At 37.8% G+C, this 15,292-nt stretch overlaps 1 protein-coding gene across 7 annotated transcripts in view; it reads left to right on the top strand.

Annotated features, from left to right (window-relative positions):
- The window catches only part of TMEM117 (transmembrane protein 117), a 193,270-nt gene that overhangs the window by 1,027 nt on the left and 176,951 nt on the right, over positions 1-15,292 (top strand). For 3 of the 7 annotated variants that reach the window (XM_042017933.1, XM_042017930.1, XM_042017932.1), the window contains exons 1-2: positions 2,018-2,106; positions 14,428-14,533. Coding sequence is in view for 3 of the 7 variants with exons in the window: in XM_042017934.1 (XP_041873868.1) it covers positions 25-74; positions 1,802-2,106 (355 nt within the window). In the remaining 4 variants the exon portion in view is untranslated. Of the gene's footprint in view, positions 75-1,801; positions 2,107-14,427; positions 14,534-15,292 lie in introns of those variants that run through there. The other 4 variants (XM_042017934.1, XM_042017928.1, XM_042017929.1 and 1 more) reach the window with 4 other exon arrangements.

Below are 15,292 nucleotides of genomic sequence, written 5' to 3'. Positions count from 1 at the left end.
AATGGGTCGATTTAACAGGTTGCGATGGGCGTGTGGTCCGCGGCGCTCTTGGCACCCGCGTTTTTGGCGTTGAGGTAGGTAGGAGCAGGATTTTTGTTAGCACTTTGGCACTGCTGCTATTGCTAATATTGGCTTCTGATGCTATAAAACGCTTCCTAGGAAGCCGCGTCTTCAGCTGCGTGTCTGATAACTCTCGGGTATCCGGCAGCTGTCAAAAATACCAGGACATGTAGTTGTTTATCTCCAGCCCCATTCGGGCTTTAAGACGGTTAATGCACATAAGGCAATACCGAAACTTTTCTTAAAGGTAACAGAAAGAAAGGAGAACAAGAAATAGCTTTGGGCATCCTTACGGCTCTAAAGGCAGTTTAATCTCCCCAGAGCGGTATTTTCTTAGGCAACGACCCTTACTTTAAATTACTTTTTTTCATAAACTTTTTGAAGGACTGACACTTCCTTGTGCCAACTTTTTAACTCTGTAATGTGATTTTTTTTCCTTTTTCATATGTAATTTGTACATCATGGGACATTATTTCTTTCCATTATTTACTGAATGCATTGTCTGAATCTGTCGAGAGATTCTTTTATCCCTTTAATTTAATAGGTACAGGATTCCTTGCAAATTTACAAATATAAATCGGGTTATGGAGTAAAATAATTTTGGAGGGACTAACTAAAGCGAGACATTGAAATTCGTACAATTTCTAAGTTTGCAAGTCCCAAGTTAGAAGTCCAAGAAGGGATGAGTAATTGATCAGGGGTTTAGATCTTTTGCGGCGTGTTTTTTGTTTATTTGTTTTGTTTTTTGCTGCAGGGCATGTGACATTTGCAAAAATTTGTCACTGTATCTTTCAAGGATCATGCTATAATAAACAAGCAATATTACTAGACACATTTTTTTCTTCCTACACTCTGTGTCGCTTGAATAATTTCTGTGTTCCACAACACAAAGGCCTTGTATCTTTGTGCATACAAAGTCGTTCAAGAGGATGAAACAACTAATTGGTTGTGAATAAAAGAAAAAGAAATCAAATGGCAAACAACTAAAACGTTAACCATGCTAAGTTGCATTTTTCCATAGCAGTACTTAATAAGTAGGCAGGTTTCAAAATACAGTTTTTGTATTCATACAGAACAGTCTGTTTTCAGGGTGTCTTATTTTATGGTTTTGAAAATACACCTAGCTATAGGTGTACTCCCTGAAGTCAATGAAAAGATTTATACAGACTTGCCCAACTTGCAAGAATGAATTATAGAAACTTTTCCAACATGTTATTCTTTCATAGGAACCCAAGTTTCTGATGTTTCTGGGTTATATGCTTTTAATCTTCCAGTAGAAGACCTCATTGGACTTACGGGCTGGTTCCATCTTTCCCCTAAAAGGAGAAAGATTCCATTTAGGCTTAGCATGAACCTTTGCGAAATCTGTGTTGTATTTTTTTGTGTGGATGGAAAGGCAGTCTGGGTTTTAGGTAGCCTGCCATGTTCTTATATCCATTCTATTGTTTTCATGCCCCATTATGGAGGAGGCATGAAAGCAATAGTATATTTGAGACTGAAAATCCTGTGCTATAATATATATATATGTTTGGTTGTTGCTTTTGTATTGGAATGGGGAGAAATTTCAGTTTTTCTCTACCTGGATCTAACAAATCTTTTGATTCAAACTTTCATTTCTAGTCAAGTCTAAAGTGTTAAAAATTACTGATGACAAGGTTGCAATGATTTTATTTTTTTAATGTGCTAAGCTTTGAGAATTTGGGGTATTTATAACATTTTGCATTTGTGTCTTTACATACAGGCAAAAACCAGTTCTTCAGTATCTGAGGATGGATAAAGACTTCCGCTACTACTTCCAGCACCCATGGTCTCGCTTAGTTGTGGCTTACTTAGTGATCTTCTTTAACTTCTTAATATTTGCTGAGGACCCAGTATCTCACAGCCAGACAGAAGCCAATGTTATTGTTGTTGGTAATTGTTTCTCGTTTGTAACAAATAAATACCCTGAAGGAGGAGGCTGGAGATTTTTGAAGGTGTTTCTGTGGCTCCTTGCCATTCTCACAGGACTGATAGCTGGGAAATTTCTCTTCCATCAGCGCTTGTTTGGTAAGTTAAAAGATGCATCTGCTGGCTTCCTGGTAATGGCTTTCTGACTTTTCCTTTTATCTTTCTACTCGTGGCAATTTTGTAAGCTTTGCTTTTAGTCGCTTCTACTGTTTAGAGCTGTAAAGAGCTCAGTACACCAAAACTTACATCATCGTGGAAACTAATGCCGTGTCTACTTATGTGAGCATAATTCTCAATGATTTCAGTCAAAAAAGGATAAAAGTAGTGAAAGCTGACGTGTTTTAAATACTTGGGAGGTCAGTAATTTTCAATTTTGCCATGTTACAAAAATACTTCTTTGCACCTTCAGACCAGTTTCTAGGTCTTATTATGTAACTTTCTCAGCAATTTGAAGAAAAGGAATTCTTCCTTAGGGCAGCAACTCTGCCTGTCGTGTCAAAAGACACTTAAGTGGAAAAAGTCTCTTGTAAGTATTAGCAGAGCTGTGCTCAAGAGCTCCCATGTGAAAATGGGAATTCTACAGGGGCAGGACCTGTCTCTGTTTTAGTACAAGAGCAAGTCGGTAAAATGGAAAGGCAAGAAATGAAATTAAATGCTTTCGTACACCAGATATGATTAACTGAGAAACATACTGTACATGGACTAAATGAAAGTAACGAAGTGGCCCTGAATTAAATTCTGAGACTGAGAACTTAGATGTAAATATATAGAGATATATTTGTATATCTCTATATATTAATATATAAATAAATATTAATATATTTATAATTACAGATATATAGAGATATAAATATATAGAGATACAAAAATATCTGTCGTTGTCATAACTTACATGTAGAGAATGTTGCATCTGAGGGCTCAAGGCTGTCTACGTTTTAGAGATAACTAGAAATCTTCAGTAGAAAAGATCCCTTTGTTCCTGCCATTTGCACTGCTCTTTGAAACAGCTGATTCCGGGTGTGTTGCTGCTGGTCTAGATGGACAGCCCCCATATTCTTATACTGGTAGGGCTGCAGGATGGATGGTTACTGGAATACCTCGAAGCACATGAGCAATAGGCCATTTCCTTAGTCTGTCTCATTCTATTAAGATCAAGAGAGAGCCACGATTGTTTCAATAAATCAAATGTAAAGCTGTTGTGTCAAGGAATGAACAAGCAAAGCCACATTAAAAGACTTCTTTTAATACAGACTTCTCTTGAGGCACTTATTCTGAAAAACAGTTAAGCATCATGAAGACTACTTGGCTATTTTACCATAGTGTAATAGTAAATGTAAAATGTTCTCATAAAGAGGACATTTTACCTGGAACAAGAGCTATCACAAGAATGTTTTCCTTTCTGTCTTCCCCAATAGAGAAATGATTTTGTTAAACTGAAGATGTTTAAGGAAAAAGTGGTGAAACTGATGATAAATTTAGAAAAGTAGCCGATAGTGAGAGGATTGAGAGGATAAAGGGAAGAGTAGAGGGTGACTTGTTCAAATTTGAAGGACAGAACTTTTAGTTCAGAAAATGTAATGCAAGGTCCAGTGCTTGGAAGTGGCAAATAGCTAGCATTTTTTTTTTATCTGAAAGGCTAGACAATCAGTGGAACAAGTTTTTATAGAATATGACCTCATCAAGACATGAATTTTTCTTTTTGAGAACACATTTGTCTGACTACAGAGTAATTATCTTCTATCTAGGTAAGTTATGATGATAATTCCTTCTGGATTTGTAAGTGGATATCATATGTAGCTAAACATAAATTTTAAAGTGGCTTGATTCTGTCTTACTGCCAAAAAGAGAAGGTCTGTCCAGCCTTCAGTGTCTGCTGCTTTGTGCCTTTGTGCAGTTGCTCAGTGAAACAGGATAGGGAACTTACCCATATTAGCAGTACCCATCTACTATTTCTGTAATGATCACATCTCTCACCATACTGATCTTTGTGGCAGCACTAAGATGGGATCAGCATTTAGAAGAAACTAACAGGCAAGAAATTCATAACCCTGAGGGCAGTGCTGGTTTATGGATATTTGTGGTTGTGATCTGGGCAAGCAACATGGGCGTAGGTACTATCTGATTTTAGGCTAGCTGCTGCACGTTGAGTTTCGTGGCAATTTGAGCCAATGTAGATCTGTCACAACCGCACCCTCCTAACACCAGCCACATCATTTTGGTGCCTCCCTTGAGCCAATGCTGCTGTTGATGTGACAGCACAGCAAGCCAGCTCAGGCAGCCAATCTCGTGGAAAACCAGTTGCTTCTGCTGTCATCCACAGCAGTTCCTTGAACTGATGTGATCACTTGAGTGCCAGTGCTGATGAAGTGGCCAAGGACTGTGCAGCCAAGACAGCTGGGGGCCGTGGCAGCCGTACCTGGTGTTGGCTCGAGTGCTGTGGGACTGCACCCACACACTGTGTCAGTGGAAATGTGCTGTTGCTTGTGATACACTGTGAGCAGATGGCAGGCACTGTGACTGAAGAGCTGACTGTATTGCTGACTGATGTGGCTGTGTAGCTGGTGTGGATAGAGATTGCTCTGATGAGAACGTGGGTTTACAGCTTCAGTTATCTCCATGCCTCCAGAAGATTTGTACAGCCCATGCTGAAATATTTTCTGCCTGTTATTTGCTACTACTTTAATGACTTCATTGGCTAGAAACTGCTCCTTTTATTGAGATCCTCATCGAATCTCTCCTCTGGATCTTCTGGAATCAAGCAGTTAATGAATTCACCCCTTTGTTGTTTTTAATTTCCCTAGTCTGTTTTTCTAAGTAGCTGCTATTTTGTAATTTCTTTTTCTATGTAACTTTTTTTTTTTTTTGTGTATGTATAATTGCTTGGGACCAGTCTGGTTTTAAATCCTTGCTTATTTATTTTGTTTTTTTTTTTCCTCTGATAAACTCTGTTTGTAGAGGAAATTGTGACTGGTTGTTTTTTATGGCCTGTAGTGTTTTTTGTGGCTTCCTGCAGTCAGGAAACCAAATAGCACCAGTCAATCTCCCCCTGTCAGATCTTGGCTCACAGTGTAGGCTGCAAATTGCAAATGAAAAGGGTTAGTCTGCACATCTCACTTTAAATGAAGAGGAAAGGAAAGGATTTTCTCTCTATGCCCTTTCTGCTTTTTTGTTCCTTGTCTTCTGTATTTCTTGCTGCTGAATTTGCATAGGAACTAGAAAAACAGTGTAGCTAGAACTGTGCTATAATACAGTTTGCTGTCTGTGACAGCCACTGCCTGATAGCCATGACTATCATGGACTAAAAAATAAAAGAAATAAGTTCAAGCATCTTATGTGTCTAAAAGTGGGAGGAGACAGGTGCTGGAAACCTTATTTAGGGCTCATTATGCTGAGTTCACAGAGAGATAAGCGAGTAGGTAAACTATATTGATGAGAAGTAGAGATCTCGACCTCAGGACATAGTGGGATGTTTTCTGTTGATAATATTTGTTGCAACCTTTGAACAGTATCATCTTCAGGGAATCCTTCAAGACACTCCTTATTACTTGAAACAAGATTAGAAAACAGTTTCTTTTCTTGTTCTTCAGTCAAGAAATAGCTTACTTCATTTGATAAACATCTCCCACGATAAATATTTCCATGGAAAATAGCCCTTATCTAGTACATTCTTTGTATCTTCACGGCATGTGGTCAGAACAAGTAGAATTTTAACATTGTCTTTTGGCTGTTATCCACTGTATTATTTTGATCCATCACTAAGCATATCTCCTATTTGGTTAGGTATTGTGTTCTGCTGGGCTTTTTATTTTGCAATGGAAAGTGAAAGGTCATAGAAGAATATTGGAAGTTTTGGGGAAATGAAAAATAAAGATACATACCCCTGGTTTTATTTTCCTTTCTGCATGAGAGAATTACTTGAGATAAGGGAAAGTGGTAATTTCTTGATTAATTTTCTGCTTTATTGAAACCAGAGAGAGCTTACAAACTGACCCATTTGATGACACTATGCATTCAAAAAATGCATTCAAATCTTGACTTAAAAGAAATTCCTAAATAAGTTTTTGCCTATTTTTCATATTGCTCTGGGGCATTGTATGGAGAATAGCACAGTGTTTAAGGTGTAGAATGTGTATGTTTTAATTGGCACCTGCTCAGCCTACGCACAGTTACTGCTCTGCACTACTTCAGACCTAAATTGTGAGTTCAGTGGGAGGTTTTTTGGCCCCAAGTTCAGGCTGTGCATTTTGCATCAATACAGGTAAACATGAGCTATCATGTAAATTTAAAATAGTCTTCAATTTGAATAGACTTTTAGCAGTATGCATAAATGGGCAGTATACTTGGAAAAACAGTATCTTAATTTTTTCAGTCCAGCATTTTTGCTTTGACTGGTCCTTATGTGTACTAATCCTTAGCTTATGCTGCATATTAGATACATCAGTTTTTAAAAACTTACTACAAAACATACTTTTCTACCTGGCCATTTTTCTGATTCTAAGTGATTATAAAGATGTATTAAAGTCTGGTTAAAAGCCTGGTTACAGAGACTGTATTTGTATTGTATTTATATTTTAATCAATTGCCAATGATTGTGCCTAGATTTATACTTGTAAGTTCCTTTCTAAATGGTGTGGATGGAAAAACTAAATACTTAACGTGTTATAAAAAATTACAGAATGCAAGATATATATAACTAAATCTGTATTTCTTAAAATGGAGGGATCATAATACAACAAGTAAATTAGAGCTGTTCTATAAATGTTGAATTTAATGGGTCGCTCTCTTACAAATGTTCACAGTATGCAATTTGTTTAAAATTAAATGATAATCTGAGCTTCATAGACACTGGGATAAATGAATAAAGCACTCATTATAGGAATTGCACTGAATTGTGGGTACACACAAATGTTGCAGATTTTTTAATGGACAGTAGTGCCATGCTGGGAGCAATTTCAGGATAGATGGTTTCAAACAAAACACCCACCAAGAATATGCTGTCTGAAAACATTACTTTTTTTTGTCAAATATATTGTCTGGAAGGCTCTAAAAGATCATGCAACTGTGTTAAAAGCAGACCCTTCAGTGTCTGCTTTTATGCTGAAATTTAAGGGGTGTATCAAGTGAAGGGTGAATCAACTGAATGAAGATTGCAAGAGGAAATTAGGCAGACTGGGATTTAGTCAGGATCATGGTCCGCTACTTAGGAAAAGTGGATGTTAGGCAGGATAAATTTGTACAATATTACATATATCATCAATTAGTATCCTGATATATTAGGGATCATGTTAGCGTAAAATCTGGGCAGTGGTATTGCTGCTAGTGTTGGCATATCACTTTCATAGTGGTGCTTGTGACATAGCTAATGAACCATGTGATCTGTTTTGCCAAAGAAGCTTCCCATAGATTTGTTAAGGTTTTTGCAAGCTTGTTTTTCGGCCAGATTGTTTCCCGTTCTTGTTTGATAGTAGTGATAGGAACAGTTGTACCACCATCTGTAGAAACAAGTGATGTGTGTATGGCAATACTTGCATAAAATTCTAACCTGATTGATAGAGAATATTCTTTTCTGTTGTCATCTCTGTGTCTTACATTACAGTAAGAGCTGTCACTTAATGCCCAGCAACTTTGTTCCTGCTGTTTCTTTTTCATTTATGACTTCAGCCTAATAGAAAACAACTAATTGGATAGCTGGTAAAAAAATACTGTCTTCAAGAGCCTGTTCGGTATTTTAATAACAATGACCAAGTTAATACTGCTGAAGGTATTCAAGGTCTACTGTGATTGCCTCACAGTCCATTCACCTCTTTAGTTCCAGTAAAATGTTGAAGCAATACAATAAAATTATTTTGGTCCTACAAAATGTGTGCCAAGGGGCCAGTCTAACAGTTTGCTAATAATAATGCACAAATGACTGTGAGCAAGCATTTCTGAGAGCCAGAATCCTCAAATAAAAAGTTAAAAAAAAAAGGCAACATAAAAAGAAAAAGCTCTCAGCCAGCCACTGAATGAGTTGCAGGCTCATCAGATTCCAGCTCTGGCAAGCTGACAGTAATTAAGATATCAGTTTATTTTAAACTTTACATCATTCATGAGAGAGACCACAACTGACCTTTCAAATATAAATGAAAAGCATGCAAGTGACCTCCTAATTTCTTCTCTTGCTCTTATTTTTAGAAGAGCCATAACATCTCACTGCTTCCTCTTTTCATACTCAATGAGAAGACTGCTGTTGTCTGCACTTAGCCTTAGTTGTGGAATCAGTCTTTGTGTAGGAAATTATAGAGTTTAATTGGAGAGATACAGGCAGTAGCTACAAAAAGATTATTCTCTCTTTGATGAAAGCTTTGATTCTACTGGAGGTGCATATCCCACTCCCCAAGCAATAGCGTAAGAGTGCAAGAAGGGGTACATGTGTCGGATTTTCCATAATCTGCTCTAGATAATATTTAGCATCCAGTGACTGAAAACTAAAAATAAGTTCATTGCTACTTCATATTGATGTGTCAAATCTGTGTTTTGATCTTTTTGGCATGAATTTCAGATTTTTCTTTCTGTTTGAAGCTGGGAGTGATTTTGGAATGATGCCTGCCACTTACAGGAATGATATGTCTCCATTCCCCAATTTCCAGAAATAGAAGTGAGCTTATTCTTAGTAGATGTATCCTGATGGGCATAGTGCAGGTGCAACCTACTGCAGGGGCAAATTTTATGTATCATTATCCCATACAAGGATGAGATGTAGAGGATATTAGTGTGGAACATCAGCTTGCCATGTGCCTGCTGGAGAGTCCCTAGGAGAACATGATTTCCTTGGTCATGTTGTACCCTTTTGAAGGTCCTCTTAGGCCGTCAGAGTGGCATGAAGGTCCTTCACATACAAACCAACATTTATCTCTGTGTGATTCTGCTGGGACCCCAAGCAGAATCCAGCCTGTGCACTCCCCAGCCTGTGCACCAGCCTTATAAAATGTTATTTATTTATTTGTTTGTTTGTTTGTTTTTAATTCCAGAATGAAAAAACCCCAACATTCTGGGCCTTAAAAAACGTATAATACATTCTCAGGATTTAAGAGCCATTTAGCAAATAATAAGTGTAAATAATAATAGTTCTCATAGATATTTTACATATGGCAAAAATAAAAAGAATTTGTAAATGTATTCACTAACCAGAATGACTTTCAAGGAGGAGAGATCAGTAATTGTTCCCTATGACACAGGCAGGGCAGAAATGCAGAGTTTCTAAATGTGATTGCTGAGACATGAGAGGCACATGCCCTGATTTCAGATGCTGGAAAACAGAATTTTCTGCTTGCTTCTTTTTTCATCAGAAGGGGCTGTGCCCCTTTCCCCATTGAGTAACTCATGCCAGGGGATGGCAGGAACAGCAAAAAATTTCTTGCTTTGAGGATTCTTACTCTCCATGGTGCCTTTATGTTGGAAAGGAGTCTCCCAGGAGCATCCAGGACATCTGAGAGTAAAGGTAGCAGCAGAACCTTGAATTAATCTTTCATCTGCAACACTGAACTGTGATCTTTCGAAGTGGCCAGCTCCTTAGGGCTTTTTAGGCTCACTTATGTACATTCTAAATAGTATTTTGTTTCTGGGACACTGATGCAATGTCTGTCTACTATGAAGCACAGTTTCATTTAATAGTAAAGCAAAGAAGAAATTAAATCTGTACAAGATTCAGGTAAAGTCAAGCATGCTAAACAAATAATGAAACAGTAATTAGGGTAGTGAGGGAGTAAAGACATGAGGCAAGATGAAGAAAAACATTTCTAGAGAGTCACAGCAGCAACAATATTTAATTTTAGCTTACTTGAGTAAAGGGCCTAAAAATTGAGAGACCACAGTTTTAATTAACAAAAACCTGCAAAAATCCTAGCTCTTTTGCTAATCTATGCTCGTAGATGTAAGTGACAAAAAATATGGACCTTAATTCACACCTGACAGTATAATATGATGGAGGTATAGAAAAGGTAGGAGGAACTGAAAACTAGTATTTTATGTGGAATGTCTGTGGAGTTCTTGACTTGGGGAATTCAGGGCTTAGCACAACATTCAATTTTGTGTCACTTTCACACAGCAAGTAAAAAAGTCTTTACAAACAGTTTCCTCCATGTCTACCACTTTGCTTCATGTTATCCTTGATAGGTTCCAGATGAGATAACTTTGAAGTGGTTTGGGGCTTACATCCCATGGGTCTTGTCTCTGTGGCTGCCAAAGGTGGAGCAATTTTTATCTAAATTAGAGGTCACTTCTGTATGACTCGTCTAAATCCAGAGAGTAGAAGAGGAGTGCTACTCTTTTGGGGATGTCTACAGATTTCCATCTCTTAGGCTGCGGATAAAAAGCAAACTTCTCTTGAGACTGCGTTTCTGATTGCCTTGCTAGGGCATACAGCAGAGCAAATGCAAGCGCTGGGGGGCTCTGCAGAGGTAAGGGCTGCACTGCCTATGCAAAGAGCTGACCAAGGCAGCCTGTGTGTACCCAGAGCTTGTCAGAATGCCACTCTGGGTATCAAACTAAACCAGAACTTGGTTGAGGCTCATATAAGTTTGTGTAGAAAAGATGAATTATGGATCCTTGTATTTCTAGATGCAGTTTGATATCCCAATACTGTTGGTAGTGTGGAATTGGTGTAGATCATATGCTTGTGTTTGTGTGTTTGTCTTAGTTTTGTTTGGGGGTTTTTTTGGTTTGGTTTTTTTTTTATGTTGGACTCTCCTTCTGCCGTCAGACCTCAGACAAGTGTGCAAATTTTCATTAGGGATGTGTTCTGCCTTAATTTACTCCAGGAATGGGTTTGGTGGTGTTAGGTGTATGATTGGACTCAATTATCATAAAAGTCTTTTCCAACCTAAATGATTCTGTGATTCCTAACTTTACAAAATGTGTGGTTTGTTAGCTCCACCACAACTTCCATGCCTCACCTTCCAGCAAAACTAACTAGAGTCCTGCTCAGGTGGGATTTTGATTTATCAGAAAATCAGTGATAACAGATCTCTTATTTTCATGCTGTGATAATGGTTGTAGCAGACGAGGTCCAGCTGTTTTATAGCAGGGGTGGCTGCCGCAATTACAGCCTGTGTAAACAACTGGCTAGAACCGCAGTTAAAATTAGCTTTTAACAGCAATTCAGACAGAAATAACTATCTTTCAACAGAGCAGCACCTTCTAGTGGTCTCGAGTGAACATGGCAGCTAGCTAAACAGTTTAAAAATAAGGAAAGCTAAATATGCTAGATTATGAATAGCAATGCATATTTCTGTACAATATTTTTATGATTAAATTGATAATTCATTTAAAAACAAAGGAAAAAAGCCTGAGTAGAGAAAGCATGTACTGAAAAAAGTGAAAACATTTTTCAATTGCAATATTTCCTGTTCCTCCCCTCCTCCCTACCAACCTACTAGTTTACTAGCTTTTTATAAAGTTACCTTGAAATAGTATTTTTGTATGTTCTACTTGCAACCTACCTACCCTTTGGCTTTCTTAGTAATGAAAATTTGTCTTCATTATACACCAGCTCCACAGGAAATTTGCCATGGAAATGTTACTTTGTTCAGTTTCGGTGATCATTAAGGTGGTTTCTCCAGCCAGACTATTCCTAGTAAATATAGTTTTGCAATATAGTATTTGCCCTGGTTACTTTTGCAAATCACATAGTACCAAATTATTTAAAATTCAATTTTTCCTAAGTTACTACTAAATATAGTGGCTATGATGGTTTAGTCTAGTCTGTGGTCTCTTTCAGTTTGCACGTAGTAGATAATCCTTTTTGGACACGCTTATATAGTGTACATAGTACAAATGAATGATGTGCTATTTCTAGAAAGGCAAATTAAGATTAATAAACAGTGCTTAATATTATGTCATTGCAGGATCTTTGTGCATTAGTGGAAGCTAACTATATGAAACGTATTTGTACGTAGATTTTCATTACATTTCTCTGAATTTTGCAATTGGGTGAAAAAATGTCAGGTACAAAAACTCAGATTTTCAGGAGATTAAAGGAAGACATAACTATTCGCTTTCTGATGCTATAAACACTATAACATTTTCCTCAGCTTTCAAAGTAGGGAACTTGGCTTTTTGTTCTGAAGAAAATTTTCAACATATGGAAACATCAGCCCAAAGCTGAAATAAGTCTTGTGAACATTTTAACCCATGGAAGCTAATTTTGTATAATTTGTTTTGGTGGTGCCATTATAAAATAGGTTTGTTGAAGTAGCTAGTAATTTGGCAAGCTCCATCCCATGCTAGGAGGGCAAAGGGGCAGTAAGACGAAGTTAATGGATTTTTGGGGTTGTTCAACCACTTCTGTAACCACAGGGACAATATTCTGCAAAATATTGCAAGTGCTACACAGTCACTTGTTAGAAGTACAACTGCCTAACCGTAAGACTGGTCCAAGTCTGGCAGAATAATAATCAGCCTTCCTGTGTAAGATCTGTGCAACTTGCAGCCCACACCGGTTCTAGCATAGGACTGGATTAACTGATTGTATCCCTTTTGGTGCTCAGGCAAGTGTTGATCTGGATGCATATACAGGTGCCAGTTGAGAGATGTATAGCTTATGAAACACCAGTTTTCACCGAGCCTGGAAAGGCTCGGGTCTATGTGCATACCCCTGTACCCCACTGTGGACTAGAGAGTGTCTTTTTTGTCACTGGAATGTGCTTCTTCTTGGTCTCACAAAACCAATTCTCCACTTGTGTTTTGCACTGGAAACACAGACATGCTCAGTAACCCCTGGGGTCCCTGTTTGTCCCCTGTGAGGTCTAGTCACAGCTCCATAATAGACAGCAGAGTTGCAAATATTTATTGAAGACAAAAAATAAACCCCATGATTAAGCTGCTTTGTTTTCTGACTCAAAATTCTTTGTAAGTGTTTATTTTAAAGGGCTGTGTAGTGGATACATTGTAAGCAATTCTATTTACTATTAAAAATAAACTTGTGAGTTGGCTTCACGACAAAAGAACAAATAGTATAGAAAGAAACCCTGATTATTTTGACAAGTTGCTGCAGAGCATCATTAAACTGGTATTGAAGAACAGAGATTTCAGCACTGCCCTTCAGAGTTCAGCATCAGCATTATACAGGCTACAAATACTGCTATGTTTATTTTATCTGCTATGAAGCTTGGATTCCAAAGAATTCAAAGAAAGAAAATGTAGTTTCTGGAGGCATGACATATATGGTGATAAAACATTTAAGCTCTAAAATTAAAAAAATAGGGAGGATCATGAAATTACTTTTCTAGGTCTGGCAGTTAAAAAAACCCCAGGTTTCTTAAAAATGCCAAAAATTCTAAAAGAATAAAGAGTGTGAAAATATAAGGAAATGCTTATATGCTCTTTAACCAACTTTTTTTTATTATGCCATAAGGCCATTTAAAGAGAGAATTATTTTTTCACATTAATTTTTTAACCTGGGATTGAGTCACATAGAATTAAAAAATCTACACCTCAGGAACAAATGCAGTAGCATTTTCTGTTGCTAATGCGGCGTTTTCAGTTACTTTCCCACTAAAAAAATGTTCTAAAACGTTACAGGAAATCAATATCTATTTTTATAGGTTTCCTTTTATCTGCATCAGCACAACTGTCTAAACCTGAAGTAATCACATCAGTAATAGTAAAGTCTAAAATTAAAGTTATATGGTAAATCTCTATAATGAAAATTGAGAGGTGCAGAAAAATTCAGAATTAAGCCCGCCTACACGCTAATTCTGACATAGCTTTAGGTCTTCCCACATTATCTGCATTTTACAACTCTTCCAAATCAGCAGCCTGAAGTACTGCTTCTAGGTAATAGCAATGACATTAGTGTAAAGCAGAGATGTGCCTTCAGGACCCCCCATGCAACGTTTGATATGGCAGATGGCACTGACCATCACCACCCTGCTCTTGCTTGCCTTTGGGTAATCCATTGAGAGAAGAAAATGTCAGCTCTCTCCTTGCAGCAGCAGAAGTCCATCCTCCTGTTCTTGTTTTGGTATTAAAAGATGAATGTGCATTCTTTTGAGCAATTCTATTCTTTTCTTCTTTGAGAAATAGCAAGCAATCTTTAAAGGCTGTGTGGCATTTCTAAAATGGCATTTCTTTCTCTAAGGAAGGCAGAGTGCTACGCATTTCACCTGTGTGCACTCACCTGCAGTCCCTAGTTCAGATCAGGCCCTTGAGACCACCAAAATCAGGTAAGACAGGCTGCACAAGAAACCCAGTTAAAAGACATCTGGCTACAGACATCAGTCTTCTGACCAGTATTGGCTGAACTGGTGGGAAACTGGAGATCCTAAGTTCCCATTGTCTTAGCACACAGTGTTCTCTGTGAGGACATCAGTTTTCTAGCTGGGGCAGTAGCTGAGACCTTGACTGTTACCTTTTGTGACATTAGGCTGCATTTTTCCTCAGACTGCAAAAGCTGAGAACTGCAGTGCTCCCTGATTAAGATTCACCTTTCCCAGCTGGAGGAAGCCCTATCTATGCTGAGTCATGTGAAGTGGAAGGGACAGAGCTGGTAAGTGCCAAGTTGGGAGAAGTCCTGAAAGGAGAACTTGGGAGGGCTGTAGATTTGATAGGTCCCTGCATGAGGGCAGCACATCCCATCATCTCTTGGTTGCAGGCTCCAGGCAGAGCACAGGAGACTTGGTTGCTCAGAGCCTTGGATGTTCCTTTAAAGCAGGAGCAGAGAAGCTACATTTCTTTACAAGGCAGGTAGTGGATTTAGCCATATCACCTGCCTCTGCTGTGGCCAGCTGTAGAATCAGTCTAGGCATATTTTTTCTCCTGCCCAAAGAGATTTGACTTCCACAGATGAAAGCAATGTACAATGGTGAAGTATTTTAATAGCATTGTGGTATTGTTTGTTACAGTTTTTTGCCAAGTGAGATGATTCTGAAGCATGGCAAAGAAAAACTTTGATATCAGAATACATTCATTTATGCATATTGAAGTGAAAACCAAACTTTTAGGAACATCTGAACATTATTATTTAAAAAAGTAAGTTCCTGCCTTAAGTAAAAATTTCAGTAATTTCTCTGTGAGATGAAAGTATTATAAAGACAAATAGTGAGTACAAAGATTGCTTTCTTTAGCAACTTCGGGAAATTTGTAGCAAAATTTATGTCTTCAACTTAGAGAATTTTGGTTTAACAATTTTTGCTTACAAAACAATGCTGAATTTACAATAGTAAATGAGAAAGTTGTTTCTCTGACAACAGCTGAGCACATACATAAAAGGTCAAATCTTTCAGATCATGGTTTATCTTGTGTTCAT

This window comes from Corvus kubaryi, unplaced genomic scaffold (genome assembly GCF_017639235.1).
Source record: "Corvus kubaryi isolate FWS band 111438036 unplaced genomic scaffold, C.kubaryi_AGA036_p1.0 137, whole genome shotgun sequence".
Lineage (NCBI taxonomy): Eukaryota > Metazoa > Chordata > Aves > Passeriformes > Corvidae > Corvus > Corvus kubaryi.
This window is presented reverse-complemented; position numbering and strand designations above follow the sequence as displayed.